This window comes from Dendropsophus ebraccatus, chromosome 2, assembly GCF_027789765.1.
Source record: "Dendropsophus ebraccatus isolate aDenEbr1 chromosome 2, aDenEbr1.pat, whole genome shotgun sequence".
Lineage (NCBI taxonomy): Eukaryota > Metazoa > Chordata > Amphibia > Anura > Hylidae > Dendropsophus > Dendropsophus ebraccatus.
Window position 1 is genome coordinate 20,162,994 of NC_091455.1, and position 12,923 is coordinate 20,175,916.

At 46.9% G+C, this 12,923-nt stretch overlaps 1 protein-coding gene across 1 annotated transcript in view; it reads right to left on the minus strand.

The window, feature by feature from the left end:
- The window catches only part of ATAD2 (ATPase family AAA domain containing 2), a 36,709-nt gene that overhangs the window by 22,928 nt on the left and 858 nt on the right, over positions 1–12,923 (minus strand). The window contains exons 2-3 of the mRNA XM_069957129.1: positions 972–1,129; positions 716–771 (exon numbers count right to left, since the gene is read on the minus strand). Of these exons, the coding sequence (XP_069813230.1) occupies positions 716–771; positions 972–1,129 (214 nt within the window). The remainder of the gene's footprint in view (positions 1–715; positions 772–971; positions 1,130–12,923) is intronic.

Below are 12,923 nucleotides of genomic sequence, written 5' to 3' on the forward strand. Positions count from 1 at the left end.
CAGGTTTACATACAGTACAAGGCGGAGGCTTTGCCGCATGGTTCATACATGGTTTTAAAAAGTTGTCCAGGATTAGAAGAAGCACAGCTACTTTCTTGCAAAAAACAGCACCATGCCTTCTCCTCAAGTTGTGTGTGGTATCACCATACACTTCAATGGAACTGAGCAGCAAAACGACATCTACGCTCAAGACAAGAGTGGGGCTGTTTCTGAAGACAGTGGCTATGTTTGTCTAAGCCTGGATAACCCCATTTATAATACAGTGATCCCTCAACATACGATATTAATTGGTTGCAGAACAACCATTGTATGTTGAGACCAAAATTCTATGCAGCACAGGACATGTAGTATCACACTATACTCAGGAGAATCACTACTAGACGGACAACCAGTGCAGGCACCTCAATAATACTGGGGTGTTATCAGTAAAATGGCCATTTCCATTCATTGGTCAGTTATTCACATGTGCCGCAGATCCTGACTGTCTGTAGCATTGTATGTTGTATGTTGAGTCTGGTCTCAAGTTATGATGGGCCAGAAAGGAACAGTGTTGAAAATATTGTATCCTGAGGCCATTGTAAGTTGAGGGATCACAGTACCACTTAAACTAAAACAATGTAATTGTAAATGTTAAGAGATGCATCTTGGCTAAGGATGATTTTAAAATCAGGAAGACGCTTAATATATAAGGCAAAACAAATAAGAGGCCATGTACCTTCTTTACAAGTGCCATTAGTACTTGTTGCATCTGCTTGCAGTCTGGCCACTCTCCTGAAAAGGCAAGAAGATTTTCAGTCCAAATGTTACACTTTAGCTAATATATATATATATATATATATATATATATATATATATATATATATATATATATATATATATATATAATAAAAAACATAAAAAAATTATATAATATAAAAAAATATGATCTGTCGATCTCCAGAAGCAATAACCAGTGTGTGGGATGTACGTACCTGGTGAACCTTTTCTCTTCTGTGTTACTCATGTTCAGCGATTCGTTGGTTTTGTCCAAGCTGGAATCTGAAAGGCTATGCCCATTTTCTGCTTTTTTTCTGGTCAGGGAGCGCAGGGCATGGCCTCCGCTATTATTTTCTTTGTTAGAGAATGAACCCTGGAAAGGAAGAGAAGGCAGAACAATGTAATCATCCCGCCATATAGTATGCTACTGTTCAGTCACTTTAGAAAGTTGTTGCAGACCAAATCCTATTCACAAGGCTTTTTTTTTTTTTATATATAAAGTGGATGTAATGAATCACATTTAACACTCATGTCGCTCAGTCAGACGGTTATAAAGGTATGTTGGTATAAAGGTCCAAATTACATTGTGTGGTTAAGTGGTTGTCCAGAATGGAAATGGGGATTTGCTACTGCTCTGGACAGTTCCTGACATGGACAGAGGTGGCAGCAGAGAGCACTGTGTCAGAATGGAAATACACCACTTCCTGCAAGGCATACAGCAGCTGATAAGTACGGGAAGACTGGAGATTTCTTAATAGAAGTAAGTTACAAATCTATATAACTTTTTGACACCAGTTGATTTAAAAACCTTTTTTTCTTCAAGAACAGATGGGGATGTCAATAACAGACACAGTTGCAGATAAAGATGCACTTGGCGAATTTCTGTTTCTTTGTTCTCTCAAGGGATCATCACCACCAGGTGTCATGTCAGCAGCTTACTGCGCAGACATAACACATGCAGGCTGTGCAGAATATGCATATGTAGGGGAGTTACAGTGGCACCTGAGGCCTATGACCACTTTTGGGCAGTATTTATAAGCCAATATCTTATACTCTACTTCTGGTTTTTCATTTAGCGACTGATACAAGGGGGGGCATTTATTTCAAAGATAAGTATTACAAAGATGTAAACATCAGAAGGAAACAAACAAGAATAGTAACAAATACGAAATATAAATAGGCTACAACAAAGCTAGTCAGTCCATATGTGACTGAAATAGGCGATTTGTATAAACGACAAAATAAGAGTTAAATGGGTAGTGCGGTGCTCGACATTTATTCACTAAATAACACACATTACAACGTTATACAACTTTGTAATGTATGTTATGTAAGTGAATGGCCCCCTTCCCCGTGTTCCCCCCCACCCCGGAAGTGTGATGCATTATACTCACCCCATTACTGTCGAGCCCCGCCGCCATCTTGGGACAATGACATCATCTTTAGGAGGCCAGCCGGACCGCTTCAGCCCTCCCTCATGCCGCCCCCCCCCCCTCTGGCGCGTCATCAGCTGCTCAGCCGCGATTGGCTGAGCATACTATGAGGGATGGCATGAGGGCCGGCTGGAGCGATCCAGCCGGCCTCCTGAAGATGACGTCATTGTCCCAAGATGGCGGCCGGGGTCGACAGTGATTATGTGAGTATAGTGCACCACACTTCCAGGGGTGGGGACCATTCACTTAAATAACACACATTACAAAGTTGTATGCTGTGCAAGAGGGCACAGCCAGGCAGGGAGGAGGCGTGGTGCCCCTGGTGCCTTATTTATTATGGAAACAGGCAAACTCTGGCAGAAAGCTGCACCCGCTGTGCAAATGTGTTACCTTTACTTATCTATATGGGAACAGTGATAAAAAAAAAAACTAAAAACTTTTAAATGTTAGAGACACATTTCAAAAGTTTTGATCGGTCACGGTTTGAACTCTCAGACTCAAAAAAAATCATGAGAACGAGCGCATGTGACCCGGTAAGACTCCTTAAGTCAGTCTATGGGGTCCATCTAGGTCATAGACACAGAGAAGAGAGCAGCAGTCATCTTCCCGCTCGTTCACAGTCTGAAAACTCAGATTATGACCAATAAAATCAGATTATGACCAATAAAAACTGAGTCATATGAAAAGGTATACTTTTTAAGGGGCTGGTGTTGAAGGGGTTGTCTGATTTTAAATGTGTTATTATTCCCTCTACCCACAAACATTTTTAAAATTTACTATGGAGTTATTCAAAGTATGTATAACGTTAAAGTGTCACTGTCGTTAAATCAATAGTATGGGCGATTTTAACCCCTTAAGGACAGAGCCTGAAATGGCCTTAATGACAGAGACAAATTTTATGAATATGACCAGTGTCACTTTAGTCATTAATACCTTCGGGATGCTTTTACCTATCCGGCTGATTCTGAGATTGTTTTCTCGTGACATATTGTACTTTACATTTCTGGTAAATTGGAGTCGATACTCATAACAAATCTTTATGAAAAAAAACCAAATAATGTGAAAAAATGTGAAAAAATGCATTTTTCCAACTTTGAAACTTTTTTGCGTATACAGAAAGTGGTTATACCACATAAATTATATATTAAATAGCATTAGCAACATGTCTACTTTATGTTGGCGGCATTTATTAAACTATCTTTCATTTTTTTTAGACGATAGGAAGCTTAAAACATTAGCAGCAAATTTCCAAATTTTCAGTAAAATTTCAAAATCAGATATTTTTAGGGACCTGTTCAGGTTTAAAGTGTATTTGAGGGGCCTGTATGTTAGAAAGCCCCACAAAGCACCCCATTTCAGAAACTGCACCCCCCAAACTCTGCAAAAGCACATCCAGAAAGTGTTTTAACCCTTTAGGGGAGTCACAGAAATAAAAGCGAAGTGTGTAAGGAATTTGAAAATTTTAATTTTCTGTGCAGAGATTTTATTGTAATCCAATATTTTTCATAATTATAAACCTATTACCAGAGAAATGCACCCCAATAATTATTGCCCCGTTTCTGCAGTTTATAGAAATACCCCATATGTGACCCTATTGCGCTATTTGACGCAACCACAAGCCTCAGATATAAGGGAGCGCCTAGTGAATTTCAACGCCTCCGTTATATTTGGTCATTTTTGACTGTACCACTTCAGGTTGGCAGAGGCTCTGGGGTGTCAAAACCTAAAAAACACCCCTAAAGGGACACCATTTAGAAAACTACACCCCTCAAGGAATGTAACAAGGGGTGCGGTGAGCATCTGGACCCCACAGGTGCTTCACAGATTTTCCGAACAATATGGCGTGAAAAAAGAAAAATTTATTTTTTACACTAAAACGTTGTTCTAGCCTTCAATTTTTCATTTTCTTAAAGGGATAAGAGGCAAAAAAAGACAAAAAATGTGTAGCGCAGTTTCTCCCGAGTACAGAAATACCCCACATGTGGCGATAAAGTGCCAAGGGGGCGCAGGACGAGCCTCCAAAGGGAAGGAGCGCCAATTGGCTTTTGGAAGCTGAATTTCACTGAAAAGGATTTCAAGGGCCATGTCGCATTTACAGAGCCCTCGTGCTCCCAAGACACTGGAAACCCCCCCACAAGTGATTCCATTCTGGAAACTACACCCCTCAAGGAATCTAACAAGGGGTGCAGTGAGCATATGGACCCCACTGGTGACGGGCACAAATGTGGAACAATGTGACGTGAAAGGGAAAAATTTCATTTTTTCACTTTCATGGCACAAATGTGCCCGTCATCAAGGGGTTCATATCCTCACGGCACCCCTTGTTAGATTCCTTGAGGGGTGCAGTTTCCAGAATGGGGTCACTTGTGGGGGGTTTCCACTGTCCTGGCAGCACGAGGGCTCTGTAAATGCGACATGGCGTTCATCATCCATTCTAGCCAAATCCAACCTCCAAAATCCAAATGGCGCTCCTTCCCTTCGGAGGGTTGCCCTGCGCCCACATGACGCTTTATGTCTACATGTGGGGTATTTACGGACTCGGGGGAAATTGCTCTACATATATTGTGTGTTTTTTTCTCTTTTAACCCCTTGTGAAAATGATAAATTCAAGGCTAAACCAACATTATAGTGTAAAAAATGTAATATTTCATTTTCACGCCACATTGTTCCACATTTGTGCCCGTCATCAGTGGGGTCCATATGCTCACTACACCCCTTGTTACATTCCTTGAGGGGTGTAGTTTCCATAATGGGGTCACTTGTGGGGGGTTTCAACTGTCTTGGCAACACAGAGGCCTTTTGAATGCAACATGGCCCCTCAAAATCCATTCCATCCAAATCCAGCCTTCAAAAACGAAATGGCGCTCCTTCCCTTCGGAGGCTTGCCCTGCGCCCACATGGCGCTTTATGTCCACATGTGGGGTATTTACGGACTCGGGGGAAATTGCGCTACACATTTTGTTTTTTTTCTCCTCTTTTAACCCCTTGTGAAAATGATATATTCAAGGCTAAACCAACATTATAGTGTAAAAAATGTAATATTTCATTTTCACGCCACATTGTTCCACATTTGTGTCCGTCACCAGTGGGGTCCATATGCTCACTACACCCCTTGTTACATTCCTTGAGGGGTGCAGTTTCCATAATGGGGTCACTTGTGGGGGGTTTCAACTGTCTTGGCAACACAGGGGCCTTTTGAATGCAACATGGCCCCTCGAAATCCATTCCATCCAAATCCAGCCTTCAAAAACCAAATGGCGCTTCTTCCCTTCGGAGGCTTACCCTGCACCCGCATGGCGCTTTATGTCCACATGTGGGGTATTTCCGTACTCAGGGGAAATTGCTCTACACATTAAATGTTTTTTTTTATCTTTTAACCCCTTGTGAAAATGAAAAAACATGACAAGATTAATAATTTAGAGTAAAAATTTTACAAAAATTACACTAAATGTTGGTCTAGCCTTGATTTTTTTCCATTTCCACAAGGGGTTAAAAAAGAAAATGAACACAAAACGTGTAGGGTAGTGTCCCCTGAGTACGAAAATACCCCACATGTGGGCATAATGTGCCATATGGGCACAGGGCAAGTCACCAAAGGGACAGAGCGCCATTTAGAGGCTGGAATGGAGGATGGAGGCCATGTCGCAATTACAAAGCTCCTGTGCTGCCAGGACAGTAGAAACCCCCGACAAGTGACCCTATTCTGGAAACTACACCCCATAATGAATCTAACAAGGGGTGCAGTGAGCATATGGACCCCACTGGTGACGGGCACTTACGTAGAACATGTGCCGAGAAAGTAAAAAATACAATTTTTTTCATTTTCACGTCCCAAATGTGGCCGTCACCAGGGGGCCATATCCCCGCTGCCCCCCTTCTTAGATTCCTTATGGGGTGTAGTTTCCAGAATGGGGTCACTTGTGGGGGGTTTCTACTGTCCTGGCCGCACAGAGGCTTTGTAATTGCATCATGGCATCCTCTAATGGGAATGGCGGCCATATCTATTTAGCTGGGGAAAAGGGACAATTCTAATTTATTTGGGGGTATTAGGGCAATTATTAGTTTATAAGGTTGGAAATGACAGGTGTCCATCAAACTCAACCTGTGTTGATCCAGAGGAAGGCAAAAAAAACCCTCGTGAGGCAGACGACAGTAGCCTCATCACAGGGGAAAAATTCCTTCCCGACTCCATAATGGCGATCAGAATAATCCCCGGACCAACGTGACCCCTGAAATAGGAATAAGGGACAGAATTTAGATAATGTAGAACCCCAGTGACGTGTGGTGCGCCTTGGAGCGATCCTGTATGCAGAGGCCGGGGGGGATCAGGACAGGTGTCACACTGGAAAATGGTGTCCTTCCTGATCCCCCTGTTACCCCACACTCTGCACTTCTTCTGGGGTCTCCCTTTCTCCAGTGTGGGGGACGTCACCTGGAGAATGTTGTCCTGGTGCGATACGGGGTCCTTCATATCCAGAAGCGCTGGGTCCGCTCTATGGCTGCTAAATATTAGGGCGCTATTACTACTTCTGATATTTTCGGATCGTGCCGCAAGCTACAGGGCAGCGAGGGACTGGAAGAGGGGGTGCTGGTATAAATGTTATCCCCGTACAGGTGGTGGTGACCTTTATCCAGCAGTGGGAAGATCAGGTCCCGGACGATCTCCCCACTAACTCCAAGGATGGGGGGGAGGGGGCATCTGGGGGCTGGATTCGGGTGTCCCTTCCTACATACACTCTAAGGGTACGTGCACACTGCGGAATCGCGACAGATAACCCTTCGTGCATTCCACAGCTGGCACCCACCGGCGGACTGATGCAGGCGCACGTCTCCACACGTGTCATAGACTCCATTCTATGCACGGGCGGATTCCGCTCTCCGTCCACCGTGTTCATTCTTTGGATGGATGACGGATTCCGCCCGTGCATAGAATGGAGTCTATGACACGGGTGGAGACATGCGCCCGCATCAGTCCGCCGGCGGGTCCCTTCCTACATACACTCTAAGGGTACGTGCACACTGCGGAATCGCGACAGATAACCCTTCGTGCATTCCACAGCTGGCACCCACCGGCGGACTGATGCAGGCGCACGTCTCCACACGTGTCATAGACTCCATTCTATGCACGGGCGGATTCCGCTCTCCGTCCAACGTGTTCATTCTTTGGATGGATGACGGATTCCGCCCGTGCATAGAATGGAGTCTATGACACGGGTGGAGACATGCGCCCGCATCAGTCCGCCGGCGGGTGCCAGCTGCGGAATGCACAAAGGGTTATCCTTCGCCATTCCGCAGTTTGCACGTACCCGAAATCTGTAAGTGTACCCTGAGGTACTGTCACAGAGTGTGTAGAATTTCACACCATACCGTCATCTCTTATTGGGACGGTACTGGCGGAAAAGACGTGTCTGGGAGGCAGCGTACGCTACGCTACTCCCAGACACGTCACTGGATGATGAGGATGAATGGAGGAAAGAAGGATCCCCCCCATTCATCCTCACTGGCTGTTTCGGTGTCGGAGGCAATAATAACGTATCCCTCTGACGCCGAAAACACCCTGGGGGCCATCTTTATACGGGGACTAGTATATGGGGTATGTAGTGGTGTAGTGTCAAACTTTATTCAATGTAGTGTGGTGTAATGTAGTGTTTTTTACGTGTTTTTTTACAGTAAGTATAAAAAAAAAACCTACGCCAACAAAGGAGTTGCTGATAAATGTCGCACTTATGTGCGGCACTTATAAGCAGACCGTGGCAGTAGAATATAGAAAAAAAACACCCTACGCCAAAAAGGAGGAGTTGCTGATTAGCAGCGCACTTTCGTGCGATGCTGATCAACACTCAGCGGCGATAGGGTGCGGAAAATAGAAAAAAAAAAATTTGGGAAAAAAAAATATTTTTTTTTTATATTCTGAATATCCCTGTAGCTGCTGATAAGTGTATTACACATATCAGCCGCTAGGGGGCAGCAGAGCGCAAAATCCGGAAAATGACGAGGCTGGAGCCGAAAATAGCCGAAAGAAGACGACGAGGACCGCCGGAAAGACCCGAAGACCGAACGGAATGACGGAGGACGCCGCGAACCCGGAAGACGCCGATCAGGAGCCCGGGACAGGTGAGTAATGTACAAATACCTGCTCTGGACCCCTCGGCTACCTAGCTGAGGGGTCCAGGGCAGGTATTTACTATTTTGTGGGACTCTGATCGCCGTGCCACCGGCCCGATCGCCGTGAACGGCCGGCCGGCCGTTCACGGCGATCGGGCCGGTGGCACGGCGATCAACATTACTTTTTACAGTAATGGCGGTCGGTGCCGTCCTCGGACAGCACCGACCGCCATTTTTTTCCGGGTCATCGGGTCACCGATGACCCGGAAAGGTTCCGATCGCCGCTATTGGCTGATCTGAATTGATCAGCCTATAGCAGCGATCGTAAGCACGGGGGGTGTTAACCACCCCCCGTGCCGAGAAGCTATGATGGCCTGCTATGATTTATAGCAGGCCATCTTCCCCGACCGCTGTGTGTGAACACGCAGCGATCGGGGAAACATCGGGCGTAAATTTACGCCCTGATGCGCTAAGTACCATGGCGCCAGGGCGTAAGTTTACGCCCGATGTCGTTAAGGGGTTAAGAAACTTTGTAATTGGGGTTATTAGCCCAAAAAATTCTATTTTATCATGGAAAAGCAGTTTGTAGCTCACTCCCCATCTTCATTGTTCTCTATAGAGAGGGGAGGGGTGGAGGGATATGAGGCACCAAAAGAGGATAACAAAGAGTTAATTTACAGCTGCATCACCGAGCTATCTCCTCTGAAGTCAACACTGACCTCTGAATACTGGCTTTCACACAGGTCCTGCTGTGTAATCCTTTGTTCTCTGCTGGCGACTAATCTCCCTCCTCCCCCCTCCATAGAACAGACAGGGGCATTGCTGATGCAACAAGACATGATTATGATTTCCTGATAATGAGCAGTGAATGAGAGAGAGAGGAAGAGGGGGACCTGGGGAAAGTGTTTTTGAATGCAGATAATGGCAGATTTGGCTAATAAACCCAATTACAAAGTTTCTTAAAATCGCCTGGATTATTGATTTCTGCAAAAAAAAAAAAATTATACGACAGTGACACTTAATATTCCTGGTATCTTTTCCTTTTCTTGGGTCATGTGATCTCATAATGACCCCCTAGAAAATTCATGCCCCCTCAATAAGGGTCCCCCTCTCAGCCATAACTTCCTGTGTGATGAAGCTGCATGTATTGCATGTTCCACATGAGCCGTCCAATCCAGAACCCAAAGGATTTGTATTTTCCCTTTTATTACTGCTCATTTTTTCTGCCTCTGGACAAAGCTGGAAAGGCCTGATCTCGCTCCCTCTGTATACATATAGCAGATAATGGTGAATAATACCTGCTGCCCATTAGATCACCATTACCATAGGCCTGTATACAGATGAATACCCAGCATGCATCTCTCCCCGACATGCATGATATCATCTGCAACATCACAGGTTTCCCTGACAACAGCTTAAACACAGGAAGGAAGCTCCCAGGACCCAATGCGAAAGGCAGTGATCCCTTGTAGTGTTGTAGTATACAGTGATGGGGAGACGGCCATGGGTCCCTTAGTGGCAGAGCGTTACACGGCCGTGTATAGGTACAGTCTCCTCCCATCCGGCTGCACTCCACTATCTGTATTCTGGCAATGAGAGGAACACCGCAGCCATGATGTGATGACAGCCATCCCCACAGATACTTACCAGCACTCGCTTCCTATCTATCTAGGGCACAAAAGTTTAATGCACCACCATCTCCCATCCTGTACTGTATAAGACTGATGGAGTGCATATACAGCACAGTAGTAGTACAGTCAGTGCACCGCCATCTCCCATCATGTACAGTACTGTATAAGACTGCTGGAGTGCATATACAGCACAGTAGTAGTACAGGCAGTGCACCGCCATCTCCCATCATGTACAGTACTGTATAAGACTGCTGGAGTGCATATACAGCACAGTAGTAGTACAGTCAGTGCACCGCCATCTCCCATCATGTACTGTATAATACTGCTGGAGAGCATATACAGCACAGTAGTAGTACAGGCAGTGCACCACCATCTCCCATACTTTACATTGCTATGATGTGTGTGTGTGGGGGGGGGGGTACAGTGTATTGTTGCTCAGTATTTTTAACCAAAACCAGTAGTTGAAGTGACAGAAAAGCTATAAGTGGAAAGATTTGCCATCACTGGCTGCAGCCACCCATGTATCCTCACATTATCACTGGCTGCAGCCACCCATGTATCCTCACATTATCACTGGCTGCGGCCACACATGTATCCTCACATTATCATGGGCTGCAGCCACACATGTATCCTCACATTATCATGGGCTGCAGCCACCCATGTATCCTCACATTATCATGGGCTGCAGCCACCCATGTATCCTCACATTATCATGGGCTGCAGCCACACATGTATCCTCACATTATCACTGGCTGCAGCCACCCATGTATCCTCACATTATCACTGGCTGCGGCCACCCATGTATCCTCACATTATCACTGGCTGCGGCCACCCATGTATCCTCACATTATCACTGGCTGCAGCCACCCATGTATCCTCACATTATCATGGGCTGCAGCCACCCATGTATCCTCACATTATCATGGGCTGCAGCCACACATGTATCCTCACATTATCACTGGCTGCAGCCACCCATGTATCCTCACATTATCACTGGCTGCGGCCACCCATGTATCCTCACATTATCATGGGCTGCAGCCACACATGTATCCTCACATTATCACTGGCTGCAGCCACCCATGTATCCTCACATTATCACTGGCTGCAGCCACCCATGTATCCTCACATTATCACTGGCTGCGGCCACCCATGTATCCTCACATTATCACTGGCTGCAGCCACACATGTATCCTCACATTATCACTGGCTGCGGCCACCCATGTATCCTCACATTATCATGGGCTGCGGCCACCCATGTATCCTCACATTATCATGGGCTGCAGCCACCCATGTATCCTCACATTATCACTGGCTGCGGCCACACATGACATTATCAGGACATCCAGATGTAATCGGTGCAAAGAGCGAGCTGTCCAACAGAGCAGACGGGTTTTGGAGGCGCTCTACAGGTGGTTTATCAATAATGCATTAAAAAAAAAGGTATTCTACTTTTATTAATAATAAGGGCGCCCTTTCTGGTTTACAAGGTGCCCTATCCTGCCTGTAAGTACTGATGGCTTTTTGCAGGGGCAGTGCTGTCTCTGAGAGAAAGTGGCCATGTTTTTTGTAGTGCTGGATAACCAAGGCTCCCGGATCTCCCCGAGTTCTGTGACTACTGGGTTTTATTGTATGTAACAATATGATGTTGATAATGGTCATTAAACTAGAGGCCACCTAAAGGCAACCTGAGGATCTCTCTCATATGCCAGAGGTGCCCCAATGGGCACTGCCAGCCACCAGAAGGGTATCAGTAATAAGGTTACTGTAGCCGCCACCACCCTTCAGAGGCCAGATGCTACACAACACGGACACAGGTGTTATCAACGTCCAGCAGATACAGCGTGCCAGCCGTGATACACTCCAGTCTCTGCCAGCCAGACAGGGCACTGCCAGCCAGCTCATAGGCACTATAGGATAATGGCACTGCCAGGCTACCCAAGGGGCAACTGAGAAAAATCACAGGGCAAAACCAGGCATGGGCACTGCTGCCATACAACTAACAGTCATCAGAAGCAACCTACAAGCAATACCACCCTCTCCCATCTACCACGGGCACTGCCAGCCATCAGAAGAGACCAAGGGCATTAGGGATAGTATCATAGCAACTATAGGGAAGCCAGCTGCTACCGGTCACCAGCAAAAGGTGCAGAGTCCACCAGTTACCCAGGATGCTGCCAGCCACCCTTCTCACAGGTGCTTGGAGCGATGTACAGGTCCCCTGGGCACTGCCAACAAGTGATCCAAAGGCATTATCAGAGCACTCTTACCCAGGAGCACTGCCAGCCACCAGGGGGGGCACAGGGTATCAGAATGCACAGGCACTGCCAGACACCAGGGGGGGCACAGGCACTGCCAGACACCAGGGGGGGCACAGGGTATCAGAATGCACAGGCACTGCCAGCCACCAGGGGGGGGGGGGCACAGGGTATCAGAATGCACAGGCACTGCCAGACACCAGGGGGGGCACAGGCACTGCCAGACACCAGGGGGGGCACAGGGTATCATAAGGCACAGGAACTGCCAGACACCAGGGGGGGGAGGGCACAGGGTATCATAAGGCACAGGAACTGCCAGACACCAGGGGGGGAGGGCACAGGGTATCATAAGGCACAGGAACTGCCAGACACCAGGGGGGGAGGGCACAGGGTATCATAAGGCACAGGAACTGCCAGACACCAGGGGGGGAGGGCACAGGGTATCATAAGGCACAGGAACTGCCAGACACCAGGGGGGGAGGGCACAGGGTATCATAAGGCACAGGAACTGCCAGACACCAGGGGGGGAGGGCACAGGGTATCATAAGGCACAGGAACTGCCAGACACCAGGGGGGGAGGGCACAGGGTATCATAAGGCACAGGAACTGCCAGACACCAGGGGGGGGAGGGCACAGGGTATCATAAGGCACAGGAACTGCCAGACACCAGGGGGGGGAGGGCACAGGGTATCATAAGGCACAGGAACTGCCAGACACCAGGGGGGGAGGGCACAGGGTATCAT